Source organism: Wyeomyia smithii, chromosome 1 (genome assembly GCF_029784165.1).
Source record: "Wyeomyia smithii strain HCP4-BCI-WySm-NY-G18 chromosome 1, ASM2978416v1, whole genome shotgun sequence".
Classification (NCBI taxonomy): Eukaryota; Metazoa; Arthropoda; class Insecta; order Diptera; family Culicidae; genus Wyeomyia; species Wyeomyia smithii.
The window spans coordinates 169,896,804-169,918,840 of NC_073694.1; the positions used below are offsets into that span (position 1 = coordinate 169,896,804).

The 22,037-nt window shown below is 40.0% G+C and overlaps 1 protein-coding gene across 2 annotated transcripts; it reads left to right on the plus strand.

Annotated features, from left to right (window-relative positions):
- The first annotated feature begins 3,830 nt into the window (after positions 1-3,830).
- On the plus strand, positions 3,831-20,755 carry LOC129718369 (acyl-CoA Delta-9 desaturase-like). Of its 2 annotated transcripts, none has more exons than XM_055669101.1 (5): positions 3,831-4,104; positions 17,964-18,211; positions 18,274-18,610; positions 18,917-19,102; positions 19,161-20,755. In XM_055669101.1, exons 2-5 carry the CDS (start codon positions 17,986-17,988, stop codon positions 19,477-19,479), a joined length of 1,068 nt encoding a protein of 355 aa, XP_055525076.1. In that variant the 5' UTR covers positions 3,831-4,104; positions 17,964-17,985; the 3' UTR covers positions 19,480-20,755. The 2 variants fall into 2 exon arrangements, with proteins under 2 accessions (XP_055525076.1, XP_055525074.1); XM_055669099.1 differs by lacking the exon at positions 3,831-4,104 and adding an exon at positions 16,472-16,796.
- The last annotated feature ends 1,282 nt before the right edge of the window (positions 20,756-22,037 follow it).

Genomic DNA, 22,037 nt, shown 5'->3' on the forward strand with positions numbered 1-22,037 from the left:
ACGAACTTCGACTTGAAACTACTCCGTAGAAAGCACCCGAAGACTTTTCAAAACAAACTGTTTAACTCGTCCCGTTGTTTGAATTTTCATTCTCAGTATCGTAAGATTTGTCATTCAAGGCTCTAACACAATGGATACGTTGCGACTGCGTTTGCGGCAATTTGACACTTAGCCCATACATTTACTGTCAAATTAACGTCAACGCAACGCAAACGTATCCATTCTGTTTGGGCCATCACTGTCTGTTTTTAACAGATTTGACTGACACTGACGAAACTACTCATGCATCATCAATCATAGTAACCCATGTCTTAGAAAAAAAAAATGACAGATCTATCAGTCAAACTCTAACTGTGATAGCGAAAAAAGTGAAGCTACTCCGTTCAGGAATGTGCGCGTTCAAAAAACGGCACCCCGCCGCGTCAAAAACGGACATCGTGCGGCACTTCGTGGACGCCAGGTATGACCGTTCTGACATCTACAACATCTTGACACTATTGGACAACGATCAGAGCATCGAAAGAAAGCCCGGTTCCGGACGGCCAACGACCCTGAGCGACAAGAAGCTTCAAAGGATGTTTAAGAGGAAGACCGAGGGAAAAGTGGCTAAATCGCTGCATGCACTTGGCCGGGATGTTGGTGCCTGCGCTAAAACAGTGAAAAAGTATCTGGAGAACATGGACATACATGTCAGGAAGCGGCAGTCTCGTCCACTGGTCTCGGAGCTGTAGACAATGACGCAGCGACAGCGGTTGAATAAGATGGTCAAGTCGATTTTCCCGGCGAATCGCGACGTGGCAGTGGTGATGGACGACTAGACCTATCTCACCCTGGATGGCAACGACTAGCAGGGCCCTTACGTATTTTACCTCCCCCACGAAGGAAGTGAGCACCGAGGTAAAGTTTATTTCACAGACAGGCTGTGGCTGACAATCAGCCAGAAAGGGATGTTAAAGTTGCTCTTCTTTCGCTCCGGGCTGGCCGTGAACGGGGAAATTTATAGTACGAAGTGCCTGACAGAAGTTGCGACGTTCATCAAGAAATACCATAAGCGCGAAGACACGGGGTTCTGGCCAGATTTGACGTCGGCCAACTACTCGAAGCGATCGTTGGAGGAGATGGAGCGGCTGAATATCGATGTGGTACCGAAGTCGGCGAATCCACCCAATGTCCCCCAGCTGCTTCCCATCGAGAATTTCGGGGCAAACTTGAAGCGCAAGATTTTCATTGGCCCAGAACCGTTCTGTGGGGTGTCATCAAGCGCCTTGAAAGCAGAATTGAAAACCTGGGAACATAGGACTATACAAGAGAACTGGATATGCTCAGTAGGGCTACGCCAGTCTAAACGCTTTATAAAACCAAGCGTCAAGAATAGCCAGCAATTGCTTAGTTTAAATAAAAAGGGACTAAGAACAATGACCGGACTGTTTACAGGACACTGTCCAAGTAAGTATCACCTGAAACAAATTGGTCAGTCAGATGACGAAAATTGTCGTCTCTGCGGGTTCGAATGTGAAACCGCAGAACATTTGCTCTGCCACTGCAGTGCACTAATACAGCGCAGAATAAGAGCCTTTGGAAAAGGAACTTTGGAGCCTTTTGAGGTCTGGTCTGCGAATACTTATGAGGTAATACATTTCATACGAAATTCAGTGCCTAATTGGGGGAAAGGGTGCGATATGACAACGACGATCACTTCCATCAATAGTGATATGTCTGCCACGAGTACCTAGACTAAAGAAGAGGTATACCACAAAAGATCAAAACAATGGTCGCAGTGGTCCAAATCTTACAAAAAAAAAAGCGCAAGATCTATTCCAACAATTTTGTCGCGAAAACGGAGGAGGAAATAATAAAAAAAACCAATAAAGAGCTTAAAAACATGACTACACGCATGTTTTCGTTCGCCGTGGCAAATGTTCAGGTTAACTGCCTAAAGGCCGCACGGGAGGACGCACTATTTTTTTGCGAGGAAGCTAACATGATTACCTTCCATGGGAAATTTATCCAACTCAATTATCTCTTAGACATCACCATCATTCATCACCATCTGAAAAAGTCCATTTTTTTCCGCAAACGTTAGCTGTCAAATTATCGATACTTATCGATAATATCGATAAAAGGTCCGAAATTACCGATTGTTATCGATGTCTGTTTTGGGCGATATTTCCCATCACTAGACTCAACATGTTCCAGTGATATTAGTACAAACCTGTAAATATTTTGAAAGCTTTGTTCATCTTCTTCTCAAAACTGCTAAAACATTGAAAATCGGTCCAGAAATGACTGAGTTAAAAAAAGTTGTATGCACTGAGGTTCAAAAAACCGTATTTTGACCATAACTTCAGATTTTGGGGGTGTTTGGAAAATTTCTAGTATGAGCGAATGTTACACTCAACAAGACTTACAACCTACACTAGGTCACTTCAGAAGTTCTAAATCACTGTAGCACAGTGTAATTAGTGTTAAAATCTCATGTTAACTTTAACTAACATCAGCAACCAAGTTAGGGTGCTCATTATGCCCCTATTCCCCCTACATTTATTTTAGTTTCTTCTAGGCGTTTGAAAGTACATATTTGGATTTTTTCACTGGGTTGAAAAGAAGTCATTGAATTTCTTGCATCAATCAATATCAGATCAACATCTCAGCTCTTTTTTAACGAAAATTATTTTTGTTTTTAGTCTCTTCCAACTTCGTTTCTAGGCTAAGTTCTGACTAAATCCATTTCATTCATGGCTTTTCTTTTTTAGGTTGGTTGAAGCTGAATCTGAAAATATTTTTGTAATTTTTTTTTTTGCTGGCATTATTTTTGTCTAACCCCTAAATAAACCATAAAAACAAACGTTTTTAATTTTTTCTGTAAAAAAAGTTCACGTGGATAAAGAGAAGAAGGGGGTGTTTCATCAATGTCCACGGTTGTCCATACGGGAGACGAGGGTAGGGGGTGGTCTAAAAGGACGATTATTCTGTCCACGTGGAATGTGGACGGCCATTACCATCACAAAACTATTCCCCAGTCACTATGCTGCTGAAAAATTTACTTAGAATAATCTTAAACTATTGACTTTCTAAATATTTTATGATTTTAGTTTTCTCGTAATGATAAAGATATCACTTGGTTCGATCAGACTTAACACAGACCATTTGTTTAATTCTTTTTCATTTAAAAACAAAACTACATATCAGGCATTCCGATATTGTCGAGCACAATACTTTCTCTGAACTCACAAACAGCATCTTTGCACCGCGTTTTGAGCCGTGCTTGAAAGAGAAATTCATCACAAACCAGTCCAACCCGAGTTTGTTCCTTCCGCCCAAACGACCACAACGATAATTACGAAATCGGAACAATTATTGAGTCACATACGGTTTATGGCCTTCAGTACGTGGCCATTATGTCCCGTACATTCAGCACAAATTCGAAAGTCCAGGCGCGAGCCAAAGGTCACTACGTTGTGACTGATGAAGCCCAAAAAAAACCTAATCACTAAGTCTCCGCGAACGAAAGTCATCCTTATCTGTCTGATATGATATAGAAAATTGCTATACCGATTCTCCTAATCTGATTGATAATGCCGGGCTAGCAGCAGGATGCAACGTGCAAGATGTGTCCTACGGGAAGGTTGCCCGGCCGCGTGCGTGATGTTGTGCCATCATCGACCGAAGACACAATCTCTCACGACGCTGACGTTTGCTCGCGCTTTTGTTTTTCTTTTCTACCGGTCGATCATTTTGCAGAGCGCGAGAGCGAAACCGTGCACACATTCGCAAAATAAAAAATCGTTTTTTGCGCACACCGGCTCCTTATAAATAATAATAGCGCCCCGTTCTAACGGATCAGTTCGAATCGCGAAGTTGCGCAGGAATGGTGTGTTGTCGCAGTTATCAGTGAATTTCAAGTTTAACATATGGTCTGAACCACAGGTTTGGTCCCCTAGTTTTTTGATCTGCATCAGCATCACAGTTTTTTTCCGGAGAAAAAATATTCGTCGCTCAGTGAAGGACAGAAAATAGTGCAAAAGTTCACCGGAAGGTTCAGAAAGGAACAGTGCCGTGGGAGAAACTTTTCAACTAATTTCAGAGCAAACTTCCCGAAGAAAGGTGAGTTTTTCAATGTCGTTTTGGGCAAGTGCTAGTGAGGTGTACGTGACCGACATGGCTGCGGCAGACAGCTGCCCTCCAGCCAGAAAGCCGTGGTGAAATTGCACATGAAAAACCAGAGAGGGTAGGTTCGCTTCCCGACCGCGGCGAGGTGGAATATTACTGCTAACAAGTAAACCAGTGAAGCATGGCAGAATTCGCTTATTTCGTGTTACGTAAAATTCTGCAACATGGTTTTTCGCGACTGTGTTGGTGGATAAGATAAAAAAAAAGTTCTTAGCAAAAAATCACCAACACCAAATCGCTTACGTTTCGTGGGTTTAGTTGACTGATTTTGGTATGCTAACTTTGCCCCAATGGACACAATTGTGTTACAATACCGTCTTCGAACTAGAAAGTTGTGTAAGGTTCACTGCTCGTACCCAGGCTTCTGTCTGTCACATGATCCGTGGTTACGCTAGCAATATTCGAGTCTAGCTGAATCGGTTCAATTTGTGGTCAACACACTCATAAACCATTCTATGCCAAATAATTTATATTTTGATACAAATGAATAACTTTTCTAGCATTTGAATTTTTTATTAAGTTACGAATATGGTTTCGAAATGTTTAGAATGACGAAAACCATTCGCATAATCTATTTATTTGTCTCTATGTTGTTTTTTATTCATTCCTAAAAGTACTTATAATTTGAATTATTGTTAGAAAAATATTCATTTAATTATTTTAACCTTTTGTACATGCTACTAAAATAATGAACTTGAAAATTAATTCGCACCGAATTTATACCAATATCGTTCTAGAGAAGATATCTTTCTGCTGTTCTCGCTTACGTGGAATTGTATCTTAGAGCGAAAATGAAAGTATTCTTTGAGATGAAAAAAATAATGAGGATTTCTAGAAACCTAATATTAACTGAACGGGTGTACAATTTTGAATAACAGATACTCATGAAATGTTTATTTGTAATTCTCAAAAATCTTGGACGGGCAAAAAATAGCATCTTCCTATCTCACTTTCAATGTCAATTATAACCTAGACAAGATTTGTTTTATGTTGACCTTTGTTCGAGAAATGTTGTGACAACAAAATTTTCAATGTTACCCTTAGTTGCTGTTTTACTACTTTGAGTAAAAGCAACTGAACAAGCATTTCATCGTCCAATTTTCGTGTTCTTTCCCCCTTGCATTGTTCTGTAACTTTCGCTTCAGTTGAGAATTCTGCGAACTGACGTTATCAGCTCAAACAACTTGGATGTCAAGATAAATTAATTATAAAACAACTTTGCAAGTTCTGGCATCTCCTAAACGTTTGAAATCGGTAAGGTTCTCTCAAAAATGGAGTGCATAAACTAATTTCTCAATATTTCACCTAGATGACTAGATGATCTAGATGACACTTCTGACGCATTTCAAAGCGCAAGCTCTGCCCACAGATTTCTGTCTGCGTTCTTTTAAGAACATTTACAACACTTGGGACTACGTGATGTTTGCATTGCCAAAACAGACACGTACCGATGGCAGCAAAACAGTGACTTTGCGTGAGTGATGAAGAGTTCTGTTTATCAGCGATTTGCATGTTTTTATTAACCGAATGGCCAAAATTCAAACAACATACTGAAGCGCATTCCTCTACTCAAAATTGGCTGAAGTCTTGGGTAAACATAGACTTGCCTCCTTCTAAACTTTTTGTCACACGCGCAAGAGTGGAAGAGTTCAAGTTCAGGGTCTACGCCGGTTTCCGGGCGAAGTTTTGTCGTCAAGAACACCTTTAATAACAGGCGATGATATTGCAAGAACTTACAGTGCAAGGAATGGGCTGGAGCGGTGTGTCGCTTCCGACGATATTAATAAGTTAACCATCTAATCTACTTTGTAGAGTGATAATTTTCACCTCACTGCACTTTAACCGTCGCTGTGAGGTAACTGCAAAAGTTTCCCTCAAACTATGTTCCGAGCATCCGAAGATAATTTCCACTCGATTTGGCTGCTAAATTGTTTGGCTTGCTTTGAAGCCGATTTCTTGACCAGTTTCAGTTTCAATTTCCGGACGCATTGTTCGATTGACTACTAGCACGGTCGGATTGGATTGCATCTTTGCTGCAATCTGCAACATTACAGCCAGTCCTGCTTGCACACGTCATACTGGGCCCAGCGGTTGGGTGCGCTTGCAACATGCTGCTACATCAGACATACCTACATAACATACCGACGGCATAACATTTATTTAGATGGAAAATGTGCGATACTAATACTGACTGGTTGCTCGTTTAGGTTTGCTCCATTTGAGCGAGTTTCTGATTTAGCTGCTGACATAGAAACGCGAGCTTTTCACGTCTTCTATTAAGTTCAGTGATCGGAGGATAAACTGTTATGTCAAACATTTTTTTTTCATAATGATTACATCAATTCTTTTACCTTAAGCTAGAATTAGTTATCATTTGTTATTTTTTGTCTTGGTACCATTCAAGGTTAATGTCATAATAATCGAGCACTTTATTCTTTCTACTCGAAAAACCCGCCTATTGAGGTTGATCCAACCACAGCTGTTTCTTCGGTGACCGCTGGATTGTACTTTTCAAACAAAGAAATTTCCATCTTAATCAGAGCGTTAAGAACGCCTGTACACACTACGTACACAGTCAGGGTCGATCAGAACATCGCTATCGGATGACTGTTCTATACGCCCCGCCGCAAACTAAGTGCCTTGCTCCAGTTTGTTGCTAGCTTTACATAATCGGCAACTTTGCGGAAAACTGGCAGCGAATTGGAAGTCGTTTTTTTTGACGTAGAACTACGTTTTTCTTTAGCCTACCACATAGGGATGTAAATAGGAAAACTATTAACGAAAAGGAGACGAAATATGTCCCTTTTTAAATCCGTTTTTTTTTTAACCGATTTCCTTCATTTTTGCAGTAATTGTTTGGAAAATTATACACGCATCCACCCAAATGTAGAAAATTGTTGAATGATTATGCAAACTATTGTACTATTGATAATTGTCAAGCCTTGTTTAAACGAAAATTACGTCCTCTGATTGGTCGTTATATGATTGCTTCCCAAGCACGGTCGACAGAATCATATACCTTGCAATTGAAAACATGCTGTTTGGCCTATATAAGAGCCTGTTTCAGCCGAAGCCGCTCATAATAGTTCTGGACAGCGACAAGTTGTCAACAGCAGTCGTCCTTCCTTTCCTTAGCAGCAGCACTAGCCCTGTGGTTGGTCACCACGTCTCAGGAGCAGCGCGGTTCTTCTCAGCGTGTGTCGCCAGACTGCCATTATTCCCCCGTGTTAGGGCAGCATGAAGATCGTCATCACCAAATCCAATTTTGAACAGCAAAATGCCTTTTTTCAAGGCAAATAAACAAGTCATTGGAAGTTAATAATTTTTGACAACGTAAGCAAGCATTCTGTGCGGATTCCAGCAGTTACATCTGTCGCGGCCGTCTAATTTACAGAAGGTGAAATAGCTTCCACAGTGCATGTTGTCCGTGTATCTTAACTCCCCCACTGTTGGGGCACAAAGGTTGCGATCAGCAACCGATTTTGAACAGCAAAATGCCTTTTTTCAAGGCAAATAAACAAGTAATTGGAGGGTGAAAATTTCCTAGCATCAACACAAGCAAACATTCTTCGCGGGATCCTAGCAATCAAATTCTGTTGTAGTGTATTTAGTTTTAGTTTACCCCCACTGTTGGGACAGCACAAAGGCTGCGATCAACATAACCGATTTTGGATAACAAATTGCCCTGTTAGAACGCATTCACAAAGGCAGTTAATTCGAATATGCAGTACTGATATAAAGTCGATTCTATCAATCAGCATTAACAGAATTTCGTCGTCTCCCAGCTGCCAAGTTGCAACATGATGCAACACGCAACAACGAGCAAACGAAATCGCTTGATGTTACAAACCGCAATAAAATACGGGTTAAAATCGTTGCGTGTGTGAGAGCACCATCGGTGTTTATTCGCTGGAAACAAATATCGAATGCGAATTGTGGAATAATTCGTCTAAAGAATATTAGAGAAATAAACAACTGAAAAGAAGGGCGTGGCCTATTACGTAGCACCCTTCGGCTATAAAAGGGTGTTTCTTGGAAAACTAGCTACATTCATTAGTCGGAAGGCGAGCTGGATGGACCGTCCACAACGTTGACAGCAGTAGAAGCAGATACAGCAGTCAGAAGTAACAGCGGGTTGCGCCTGTGTTTGTCTTCAAATTAAATAAATCACTTGCGTTGTGGTTGGTCATCACGTCTCAGTAGCAGCGCGGTGCTTCTCAGTGTGCCTCGCCAGACTGCCATTATTCCCCCACTGTTGGGGCAGCATAAAGATCGTCATCACCAAATCCAATTTTGAACAGCAAAATGCCTTTTTCCAAGGCAAATAAACAAGTCATTGAAAGTTAATAATTTTTGACAACGTAAGCAAGCATTCTGTGCGAATTCTAGCAGTTACATCTGTCGCGGCCGTCTAATTTACAGAAGGTGAATTCCACAGTGCATGTTGTCCGTGTATCTTAACTCCCCCACTGTTGGGGCAGCACAAAGGTTGCGATCAGCAACCGATTTTGAACAACAAAATGCCTCTTTGGCGTAGAACTATGTTTTACTTTAGCATACCACACAGGGATGCAAACTGAAAAACTGGGACGAAATTTGTCCCTTTTCAAATGCTTATAGGTCGGTTGGTTTTCAACCGATTTTCTTCATTCTTGCAGCAACCGATTGGAAAATTATACACGCATCTGCCCAAATGCAGGAAAATGTTGTTTGAATCTACGAACTATTGCACTATTGAAAATTGTCAAGCCTTGTTGAGATAAAAATAACGTCCTCTGATTGGTCGCTTGCTTGCTGTGTGTATATGATATGGTATCATGCGTGTATGTGTGTATGTGTGTATGATATGGTATGATGTGTGTATGGTATAATGATATGGTATGATGTGTGTGTGTCTATGATATGGTATGATTTGTGTGTGTGCTGTGTATGGTTTTTAACTCGGCACGATCTGCTAACTGCTGAAACCGGTTCACGAAATTCACAACCCTTCATTAATAGACATTATAACTCATTACCCAAGTAAAAATATTGGTTTTATCAAAGTTTTATAGCGCTCAATACAGCCAAAAATGCGCTATAAAACTTTGATAAAAACAGTTGTGTTACTAGGGTAATTAAACACTCAATGCATTCGTTAATAGTGTACGTAGTTCCACGTCATTTATGCGGTCGTGTCTTGGATACAACCTCCTACTCTTTTTCTTTGCGCACGTTTTCTGGCGCTTTAAGCCGGTTTCTCTACCGATACTGCAGCGTGTAGCCGGCTTTAGGGGCGAGAAATCGGTTTATATATAACCTAACTCGGGTCGGGCTCCGCTTATCGAACCAGTGCGAACGCGCGCGCGCCTCTGTTCAGGAGAAAATGGTGTTTTTCTTTGCGCGTCATTTTTCGTACACCAGTTAGATGCCACAGCGAACGTTTTACCTCGTTAGATACTGGGGCAGGTGAAGATTTTTTACCTTCATTTTTCTTCTGTGTTGCCCTGCAGTGTATCGACTAACAAACGCTGGCCTGACGGTGGAAAGATTACCGCTTCACACAGTGGTAATTGATTTGCTGTTCTAGAATTTGTTTTTGAAACGACCTGACAGTTTTTTTATCGGGGTATATTCTGCGGAAACTGAAACTTACTTCGGAATGAAATATTTCAAACGGAAATATTTGTATAATCACATGATGGATTACGGTAATCAATATGTCGTTGGATTGTTAAAATGATGGACAATTTTGTGATAGTTCAGTTATTATTGTTACCTGATTGTTTAGCAGTGAAAATTGATGAAAAGTTTCAAGGTCAAATTTCCATCGATAATAAACCAATCACGTGCGAGCACGCCTGACACAGACTTCATGAGAGGACACCAATTGCCGGCTGTGATATCCTCTATACGGAGATGAATGAATTGAAAGATTTAAAGTCTACGCTAACAAATAGAAAGTGATAGTAGTAGTATTCTCTATAATTGAAAAAAAAATACAGTATCTCCTGTCTCAATAGGTCAACTAAAGTTTGCCGCCATTAGTCCACACTATTTTGATGTTTCGAATATAATTTTTTTTCGAAAAGCTCGCCAATTTAATGATCTGCTCTTATAATGTTATTGAATCATTGACACTACTCAATCCGTACGAAAACATGTGACATTTTGTTTCACAGCAGTATTCACATCAACAGCATTTTGTTGTCACTTTCGGTTTACGATTTTTTTTAGCTGCATGTCGTTATTGATAAAAAAATCAGATTTCAGATTGAGATAAGACAAAAAAATTCTTTTCAACTGCATACTGCGCTTTATTAAGAAACTCAGCTAAATGTAATTTCCACTCCATTTGTAATTTCCACAAAAGCTTGAACAAAACCTGAGATTTTTTTCTGTAATTAGATTAGAAATCGATATTTCTCACAAACTAGAATGCAAACAGACCAAGAATCAAGCATAGGTTGTAAAGAATTCGTATTTTTAGCATATCGTAAGGTGGGAGAAGCTGGGGTTTAACATCTGATAAAATCAAAAAATAAATATTTTGAGCATCTTTACCACCCTACATAATGCAGGTTCTTCCAAATAATAAAGATTGGCATGAAATCTCTTCAATTTGAGTTACATTGAAGAAAAAAACAGATAAGTTAATCGAATTTTTCATTAGTTTTAAACATGTTTTGCATGAATATACGACGAATTCTGCCGAACAATTTTCCTAAAAACACCAAACCTCCTTGACTTGAAATTAAGAAATAGAAATCATATTTCATTGAAATAAAGATTTCTAGATAAAAAAGTGCTTTAGATCAAAACATGATGTACAAAATGGTAAATCGTATACATTTTATCAACTTCGCCAGACACGTAAGACCTCTATAACATGAACATAAAATGTTATTGGGCATTTTTTTCCGGAGATTTAAACTGATCAGGACCAAACGTTAAAGATAGATCACAATCATCCGAACAACTTTACCAAGGTCACCAATCTATGACCTAAATTTGAGAAGTTATGGGGTTTCGATCACCAATTTGCTTGATCCACCTCAGTGCGCGCCGGTCCGTTAATCAACGCGTCGTAAGTTAGAATCCTAGGTGGAGTCGCTTCACCTGACATCGGAAATCGGCACAACAAAAACTACAAATTGTTGATAATTCGTAGGGACGTTGCGATACCACCGATACTAATACAAAATCGATCCTTCTACTTCCGATACTCGGATATTTGGTATCGATATTTTACCAGCGATACTTCATCAATATCGATACACACCTCTCAGTATCGAAAAGACTCAAAACAACCCTGTAAAGAAGAACGAACGAAGCAGAAAACTTGCTGTTTCCTTTGCCATTTTGATGCATCGTATGCATGCATGCCATCTCACCGGCAATGCCAATTTAACAGAAATTTCTGTAGATTAACCTACGGGAACGATCCTTTTCTACGGTCATGCAGATCCGAAGGTAAAATCCAAAGTAAAAAGCGTAATCGACTTTCAACTAAGTTTCTGCAGAAGCTGGTGTTTCTAGATTCAGTAAATTTATAGACCATTTTACGAACTGACAGGTGTCACGTATTCTGCTGTTGATGATGTTGCTTTTACGTGCGTTATGTCAGCGGTTCCGAGCTTTCTGTCAAAATTTCATTCATGGATTGGGTTCAAAAAACGACCCGTAAAATGGTCTATATAAATGGTTTAATTGAATTAAACGTTTTATCTTGAGGAATTAATAATAAAAAAGAATTATGATTTTTATTTTGAATGAACTGGTATCGCACAACGATACATTCAGGTATCGATACGTTAGCCTCGATACTGTCGGAATATCAGTACTTGCTCTCGATTCAGGTATCGATTTTAAGTATCGATGTTTAACGGTATCGCAACGTCCCTAATAATTCGTTTCTTGTCGACTAGAAAGTTTTAATATATCTGGAGTTAAGCGTACGTTCTTAATTCCATATTATAATCAACTACTGAAATTTTGGGTTTATGAATAATAAAAACTATTTTTTGTTAACGGTCAATTCTGCAATTTTAATGTTATCGACAGCTTCATGTCAATTGATGATATAAACAACTTTTCCAAAGAAACAAAATGACTAGCATCATTTATTTAGAACATAGATGTCCGCACCAGCTGTAGGAAGAAAATTAAAGCTACCTGAATACATTTTTCATAAAGATATTTTCATGCTGAACAACATTGCCAAAGCCATGAACACTGTGGAAACAACCGCTAAGGAGTTATGAGTTTTTGTCGCACCAACGGACCCATTTGCCCCACTGTGCGTCAGTATTACCACGTATTGCGTAGAAGAGCTCCAAATGGATGCCAATCTGAAGAAATCAACAAAACTGTTAACGATTATGGGTAAATATCAGATAAGGCAGTTACGATACAGTATCAATGATTCAACATTCGATAAAGTCAAATCAGTTTTAGGTATTCAAAAAGTGATTAATCATAACCACTTTTATGGGCACAACTGAACATATAAATTTAAAAAATAAATAAAATGGATCAAAATAATTGTGAATTCGCTTAAGCTTAAATAAAGCATTACAAAAAAGTCACTTTTTACGCGGACAGTATGCAACGCGCTTAAAGTCACGTAGTTTGCGAAGTTAAAAACTTTAAATCTTTAAAAAATGCTTATCGTAGTCCTTCGATTTTTAAATGAAGAATAAAAAATGCTCAAAATATATGGGCGAAATGTCATTTAAGACATTTAGAGCAGTTTTTTATTCATTTCAAAATCGAAGGATAGCAAACATTTCTTGAAAATCACGTTTTGCTCAGAAAATTGCACTCCTTCTGCTGATACATGAGAATCAGAAAACCGTGTGAAACTTGAGAACACAAGTATTGTTTAGATTCAGAAGTATTGCCTAGAAATTATGAAAAACGCATATTATTGACCCTGTTAAAGTATTGTTTCTAATTACCTTTTGCCATAAAAAAATATTTCATAGCATAACAAGACACCAAATACTTATTCCTTTCCATCGGCAACCCATCGAAATCCACTGAAAAAAAACTACCAAAAAAACACAAGATCAGTGTAAGCTCAAAGTTCAACAGTCGAGTTCTTAGTAACTGCCAGCAGGTCGCGTTCACATTGTGCATCAGCTGGCCAAAGTCGCAATCGTTATCTGTTTTTGCCAATGAAATTGCACCTAATTCTGACAGCGTTGCTGCTTATCTCCACTTTAAATGGCGTCACACTTTCGCTTGATAGTACCATGCAGCCGTTGCCTGATTGCTAGCATGCATGCTGCTGGCACATGAAAATCGCCGGCAATCGAAACGAGCCTCCAATTGTCTCTGACAAAAAAATATTTTCTCAGTTTGATGCTCTGTAATCTATCTTCAATAGATGAAAACAGTTCAAAGAAAACAATCTCGACTCGATGACACGCGGAAACTAACCACCACCGACTATTAGACGGGGTGATACCGTTGGTTATACTTGCCAAACAGCACAATATTGGTGTACGTCCGTCTGTCTGTGCATTAACATCATCCCGTCTCGTTGGATCGGCTGGAGTGCGCTGGTTGGATGAAAAGAAGCCAAACGACGCAACGAACGAGAGCATGATGTAGTAGGGAAAAACACGTGATTATGAGCTGATAGTTGCCGCTGAGAAGCGATTGGCTGGCTGTTGTTCGCGCCGCCGGGAACCAGAAGACAACACAAAGACACGCGGCATCAGCTGAGGGTTGGATTGCAGTTCAGAGCGAGCGAGCGAGTCGCTACTGACATACTGAGGCGTCAAATGAAGCGAAGCGTTGAGCGTTTGAGAAGCGGAATAAACAGAAGCATTGAGTGAAGCTTCCTATGACATACTGGAGCGACTGGAGCGAGCGATGCAAATGCGTTGTGTTGTCATATTCCTATATTCCAGCAGCGGTTTCGTTTAAAGGAAATATGAACTCGTCCAATGAAGATTTGTTTGCTGCTTCAAGCACAGTAAATCACGTTTTTAGTAAACATAGAGATTTTTTTATGAAGTAAAATAATATTTCTGAAGTCAGTTGCGCTACAGACGTAGTAAAAAATATAAGAAATTATTCTAAAATTTAAACCCGCTGACCCCAAGTAACGTTCAACTAGTTTATGATATCTGTTCAGTATGTTAGGCATGCAATATCAATCAAAAATACCAGTGTTATTTTCCTGACGACCTGAAAATTTTTCCCGATATTTTCTATATTTAAGACCAAAATAAAACGATTAAAAAGCACCTGGCGATATCAGGTTTAGTCTGAACATGGTGTTACTGCACTAACATTTTTTATACATTTTAACATTTTGTTAACCGAAAATGTATTCTATTTGCTTTTTTTCAATTACCAAACCAAAACAAAGCAAATGTAAAGCACCTCGCGATGAAAGATTTTGTCTGAACAAGGTATTACCGCGTAAGTATACGCGCGTCAAAACACTTCTCGTTCTGTTTCGCCGCCTCTACCGACGCGTCGTTGCCGCTTGAGTATGACCGGTTTGAGCGTTTCATATAGACGTTCGAAGAAGTAGCTCGGACGCTTTTGCGACGCTTCTTGCTTCGCTTCATTTGACGCCCCAGTATGTCAATAGATGGGGAGAGAAAATGCTGCGCGTTTATGAAGAGAACGCGGAGAGTGAAGAGCCGTACGACGACGGTCAACCTACAAAACTCTACTTTGTGTGGCTTGGGGCTTTACGTTCTTTTTTTTATTTCCGTTGTCCCAATGTGAAAAACAGGAAAAAACAGGCGACTATGATCCGATTTTCGTTGGTGCAAAGGAGAAAAAAACTAGGGAAAGGCAGACATCAGCTGTTGCTCATACGCGGTGGGGGTTTTAGGGACGGAGACTGGAACTATGAACAAAAGATGTTATTCAAACCTGTTTGTTGAAAATTCTGCGTCAGGGGAGCGGAAAACAAATCTACCCAGTTGGGTGTGCTTATCAAACCCAGCCAATATGTTTACTTTTACACTCAGTAAAAGCTAAATCATGAACTTGACCGACGCTTTGACGGCTGCAATGAACGGTGATTAGATTCTCGCACCGCGTTTGCTACTAGATCATGTGATCGCAACAGCGACCTAAACGACTAACATAAACTGGTCCTAATTGAGGCATCTGGGTCGACCGCCAGCCCGAACGTGGGTCAAGAATAAAAGGCTGTTTCTTTGAAGCAGGTTGCGGACGGTCATTATGAAAAATGTTCAATATTGCCGCAGATTAATAATGAACGGACTCATCTGATAAGAGTGAAAGTTTAGCTACGCGGGGCGCAATTAGGGATTTTTTTGAACCAGCAATCAAGCAGAGCCGGAGGTTGCCGTTCTGCTTACTCGTATACTCTCGACTGTCCCGAAACCGGACAAAAGCAATGATAAAAAAACATTTCACAATCGCCACTAGCCACAGCATCCGCGGCTATGTTGTCGTATTTCCAGCATCATACAGAGCGTGGAAAATCGATAAAGTGGCGTCATTCCACCAGGCGGCGGGTCCACCCACGTCCGATGGACGAAAGAGACGTACGCAATCAATTCTGGCAGATTTACAAATGGTTGCAGAGTCGACTGATAAAATGTGATCTACACTATAATTAAATTTGGCGTATTTATTTTTTAAGTTCAGATTGAGAAATGATTATTTGTCATACGCTCTCAATGATTTAACCTAGACGGCACATGTGCATATGTTGTAACTGCGCTAATTCACTGGCCTCGAGTAAAACAAAAAGCGACATAAAAGCACTAAACTCGCAATGAAATTTAGATTGTCCGCTAAGAAGGCGAAACTTTTTGTCATTTTGCTTTTATGAGTAATGAATCTCATTAATCAACTTGACAGATCGTAATTACTCTATCTTTACTAAGTCACGACTTGGCTCTAATAAATGTAATCCCTTTACGACTCTTTTCTCAAGCGTTGTGATATAAGATTTACAAAGTTAAGCCCGTTAAATTCCATTAGATGCTCTAAGTCAAAAATCCCTCATACCGAAGGAGAAGTATCATGATTTGAAATGTTTGAAATATTAGGTATTTTCTGATTCCGATTTCTAAGTAAACGTGCAAAACTCTCGCTATATTTCCTCTCTTCAATCTCGCAATCACAATTGTCATCCCTTCGAAGGTAACGTCCCTATTTTCTACCCTAAATCTCGAATGCATAACTTAAAACGCCACCGTCCCCAAAATAGATCCATTTCCGTTCGACACGACTGTGTTTTCTAGAGAGTCCTCCTGCTCGCATTAATTTCACGACCGGTGGGTGTCGCCTTCGATTCGGTCCCACCGTGACAGTATCCGTCAAGCATCCGCTCTGAACAAACGAAGGCTCTCCTGTTCCTTTTATACTTGGGTGGCTGTGAAACAAAGTGACTTTCAACTAATTTTGTTCGCCACAGTGGATACCATAAAAGCTCGAATAGCTTTTTCATACCGCTAATTTCGAGCTCGATCTAGCTCGCACTGGTTGACAGGAAAAACCATGCCAACTGCCACTTCTATAGTATCCTGCAGTGGAAAGTGATTTTTTTCTCTAAGTGTTTCCGTTGACACCATTGATTTGCACAACTGCGGAGAAACTTTTAAGGACAAGAACTGAACGTCGAAAATGGTTGCAATCAGGTAATCTTCCATTACGCACTCAAGCTGACCTCCAGAAGTCACAGACAGACGGTCTTAGTGTGCAATGCGGTTGAAAATTGATTTTCTGGCGTGGCCTCGAGCCGCCTCCCTGCCGCATAATCATTCCCGAAGCTTCGGAATCAGTATGGGTTACGATTTTTGCAGTGGTTATCACTTGTAAGATTCTCGTGTTAAACACAGAAGAGTGAGTTAGCTAGATTTTTTGCATTCTAGACCTTCGTGTTTTCCTATTTTTGAGTGCCAGGTTATGTTTGAAGTGAAGGTCAAATAAAAGACCTAACAATTTCACTACCTTCGGCATTTAGAGTCAACTTCTGTCATAATAACTAAATGCTATAACCCAGCTAACGCAAATAATCTTGGTTTTAATTTTACGCTGATTGACGGACTATTCTAGTTGGCCGATAGCCAATGTGAAACGAAAACCAGCTACTTGAATAAACAACTCGAAAACGACAAACAGCTGACGGATGACTAGTAATTATACCTAGCTTTTCTTCAACAATTTGAGTTTATGCTTCAAATTGCTGCAAAGAAAGAATTGGAAAGTTTGGTTAATCCAACGGAAAATTTTAATTGATCCTTAAAATCGAGATTTTCTTGAAAACTATCATAACAATATTATTCGGTTGTTATGCTAACTCCGTCACAGCTAATTGCGCAGCAATTTGAAAATTATAATAACCAAATCTCTTAACCCGCAAAAAGCGAATAGTGGCATTCAACGTTAATCGATCAAATGCGATTGGGTTAAACCCGAAAAATAAATATGAACTCGCTAATTACTTCGCAAATCTCTCTGCCGCACCGTTGCACGGACAGAAGTAAACACTTATCTACAATCACATGCCTGAAACAAAGCTGCCCCACAAATTGTTCTCTTCGGAAAGCGCATACTGCCATTCCATTCTGAGTTTGTTTTGTGACAATTTTCCAATTCAGTACACCGCATAATCGGTATTTAAATCACGCAGCGTCAATCTATTTCCATTCTGGGTTTGAGCATCGGATCCGTAGTTTTACGCTTCAGCTCCAAAGTAGTAATCAATTCTGCAACTGTTCAAATCAATCAAAGCTATCAACGTCATACCAAAAACATCAGATTATTCTAATCATATTCTCTTCCTCGCCCTCTCTTACTTCCAGCCCATCAATCAACAACAGCAAAATGGCACCGAATGCAACGGTTGAAGCGACCGGAGTGTTGAATGAAGCCGATGCCGAAACCATCGATGGAGCTCTGGCGAAAGATATCACCCCGTTGAAGCGAGCGGAGAAGCGCAAGATCAAGCTGGTATGGCGTAATGTGATTGCTTTCGGTTACCTGCATCTGGCCGCCGTGTACGGCCTGTGGTTGCTGCTAACCTCGGCCAAGCTCTACACTGTCGCTTTCGGTGAGTACCCTTCGCCTCTAGTTTCTGCCTGGAGTCTGCTAAAACTTTGTCTTGCATTGCAGCTTTCGTACTGTACGTCATGTCCGGACTTGGCATCACGGCTGGCGCCCATCGACTGTGGGCCCACCGCTCGTACAAAGCTAAGCTGCCACTGCGAATCATTCTGGCCTTCTTCAACACGATCGCCTTCCAGGATTGCGCCATGCACTGGGCCCGGGACCACCGGGTGCACCACAAATACTCAGAAACGGATGCCGACCCTCACAACGCAACCCGTGGCTTCTTCTTCTCGCACGTCGGTTGGCTGCTGTGTCGCAAGCACCCGGAAGTCATCGCCAAGGGTCGCCAGCTGGACATTTCCGATCTGCAAGCCGACCCGGTGCTACGCTTCCAGAAAAAGTAAGCATTCAATCCAAGCTATGAGCTTTTATCGCGGCTCGCTTATCAGTAAGAAAGCCACTTTTTCCATACTCTTACGTGACAAGGTCAACTTGACGGTCCTGGAAACACCCTAGATAGACAGTTTTTTGCTTCTCAAGCAATTTGACGATAATAAATTGTTATGATTCGTCAGATAAACGGGAGCGGCATTACGTAAATTTAGGCGTGTGGCCATTATTCCTAAAACAGTGCTATTTGTTTGCCACAAATCTTATCGCTATGGTTGATTATCTGTCAGTAAATAGTTCAATTTTGAAATTTCAGATACTACATGATCCTGATGCCCTTGGCCTGCTTCATTCTGCCCACAATCACACCGGTCTACTGCTGGGGTGAAACCTGGACCAACGCATGGTTCGTCGCCACTCTGTTCCGCTGGACCTTTATCCTGAACGTCACTTGGCTGGTGAACAGTGCTGCGCACAAATGGGGCGACAAGCCGTACGACAGGTGAGTTAGAACTGACTTTCTCTATATCATACCCTAATAACAAATTGTTCTATCTTAGAGCCATCAACCCGGCGGAGAACAAAACCGTGGCCTCGTTAGCGTTCGGCGAAGGCTGGCACAACTATCACCACGTGTTCCCATGGGACTACAAGACCGCTGAGCTGGGCAACTACCGGATGAACATGACGACCGCCTTCATCGATTTCTTCTCGAAGATTGGCTGGGCGTACGACTTGAAGACGGTGTCGAGTGAGATTATCGAGAAGCGCGTCAAGCGAACTGGCGATGGATCGCACAACACCTGGGGCTGGGGTGATGCCGATCAGGACAAGGACGAAGTCAAGGCTGCCAAAATCATCAACCGTAAAGAGGATTAAAGACAAGCGAGTTTAAGGATGGACGAGAGCAGGAGCAAGCGAGAGAACGCGATAGAATGACTGTACAAACTGAGTTACTCTGGTAGTGGTTAGTTAAACTCTTTTTATTGGCCCCCATCATTTACTTTGAACCGCACCAAAAAAAACGATAGTGGATGGTTTGTGATAGACTATTGATTTCTGTATTTTCTCCCAATAATGGTGGACCTTTAAACCTGCAAAATTAAACAGTGTCTGCGACAAACGAAAATACCCTAATAGGGGCAAATTGTATCGAAGTGTCTCGATCCATAGGCAACAAGAGTGCGAAAATTCAAAATTTACAAAAATGCCCTCTACACATTTTTACAGCAAAAAATTGACTAGCGAAATAAGGGCTAAATGAATAGTGAAGACCGGTACCATCAAATGGGATTGTAAACACAGCTTTAAAAACATTTAAATCGCCCCGGCACGATACAAAATAATCTACTTTAGTTTTAGTTTGCGTAATTTATTGATCTAATCTAAATATCTAGGAGAAAATTAGTTTTCTCGAAACATACCTACTTTATAAGAAAATTGCTAGTAAACTGCGTGAATGGCAGAGCTGTGAACAAGTAAATGTTATAAAATAGAGTGATAGATACTCAGGAAGTGTCGCGAGTGACTAAAAGAGATGTTGAAAACGGAGAAATAAGATTGTTTTTTCTTTAACTATAACCATTCGCCAGCTACCAATTTTGAAGAAAGATCCCGTTGTTATGGCTAAGAGAGAATGGATTGAGACTGATGTTATGCTGGCGAAAAAAGTATAGGGCATTTTTGGTATACTTTTGGCTGAGAAAAAACTCCACCAATGGCAGTTGTATGAAGGAAATTTTAAAAGCGTTGTTCCATGTTCTAGATGCAGCAGGTATTATTTTCCACACAAAAACCAGTAAATGTCCTCATTTAAATTGTAAGTCAACAAGTAATAAGAGGAATAAACTGAAAAGAACACATTTGATGGTTTGCTCCAGCAGAAAAAAGTAGCTTAAAAACAGTAAAAATGTGCAGGCTTTCATTTCTAAACACTGCTCTTTCGATTTTCAGAGTGCATATAGCAACTTAATATTAATCTAAATACCACCTAGAATAGTAGAAGATTACTGTGAAACTTCTTTCCAAAGTGTCACTACCTTACTAGATGTGTACTTGCAAACAAAAGGATCCAGAAGAATCCTCTATGTTTTCCCCAGAAACTGAATAAAAAAAAACTCAATTTTTTGGTAAACAAATATTTGCTACGATACTATCTGAAGTGTGTTTTATTTTTTGATGAGAGAAAGAAGAGCCCTTAAAAATTACGGAATGCTTTGAAGTTTAATAGGATATTCTGAAAAATTGACTAACGTATGACTCTACGCATTATACGAACGAATTATAAATTTACAAACTTGATTTTGAAATATGTATAATATGCTATAAACATGAAATCGAGAAAAACGCATTTTAAATGTTAATATTCGTGCAATAAGTTTGAAACATCCAAGATAACTTTTGTAATGAATATATTACCCCTCATATATGCTAGAACTTGCCGTTGCGTTCAAACATCTGCAGCCAAATTGCACCTGTCAAGCATTTTTGACGCAGTAGCCCGTTTTAATTATAAATGCAAAGAAAGTTGACAAATCCGTATGCAATTTGGCTAATGTGCATTTTTTGAAAAGTATATCGTATTTGGTTTGTGAAAAAAAAATCGTTTTAAATTATTTGAAACATGGCAGAATAAGTGAGGACGAGAAGACGACGAGGCAGATATTTCGGGCACCCCGAACAAACCATTGCGAAAGCGCGAGGTTCAAGCTCTTGAAACACGAAGGAAAAAAGCAGCTACACCACACTGTTATTCAAAGAAGCTGCGAGTCCTGCCACTTGGCCTGTACGTTTCAACTAGAAAAAGAAACTAGATACCGATCAACAGCAGAAAATTTCAGGCCACAAGACCATCTCGAAAGTGTACTATGTATAACAATATGCAATCATAACACGCTGGTTGGTGTACATTAGGCTGTCCCAAAAAAAATCGATGTTGAAAAAGTCAAGGTGCTCAGCCCTAAATTGAAAGATAATGTTATTCATAGCATTTTTGTAGAACGTTTCGACTTTCTAAAAAATTGTTTCCAGGTTGCCCAAACGTGATTTATGAAAAAATGGCTTTTTCAAGCTACAAAAACACTCTTCTGCTTTTTTTTAAATCTGCTCGATTTCTAAGTTTTTCCATATATTTTTATATTATTGTGGGATTATTTTTGAATATTTTGCATGGTTTGGTTCAGCATCACATTCAATTATTTGACTTACAGAGTCCATTGAACATCACGACAAAGTGAATTTTTCTTATAATTTTCAGATAAAACCTTTCAAAACACATTTAAAAAAATTTTTTGATCAAGATCAAGAAATGCATAGTTTTCCATCACATAGAAAAATGCCAATATCTCAGGTCCCCGATAAGTATAAAGTATCTTTTTTCATGTAAATTTTCGTCGTTAATCCCGCTTTGCAATAAGAATTTCAGTTCTTGATCAAAT

What these genes read in the sequence shown, in the direction of transcription:
- LOC129718369 (XM_055669099.1), top strand. An exon ending in GTGCTACGCTTCCAGAAAAA is followed by an intron (nt 18,611 to 18,916) that starts GTAAGCATTCAA and finishes TTGAAATTTCAG; the next exon opens with ATACTACATGATCCTGATGC. An exon ending in GGCGACAAGCCGTACGACAG is followed by an intron (nt 19,103 to 19,160) that starts GTGAGTTAGAAC and finishes GTTCTATCTTAG; the next exon opens with AGCCATCAACCCGGCGGAGA.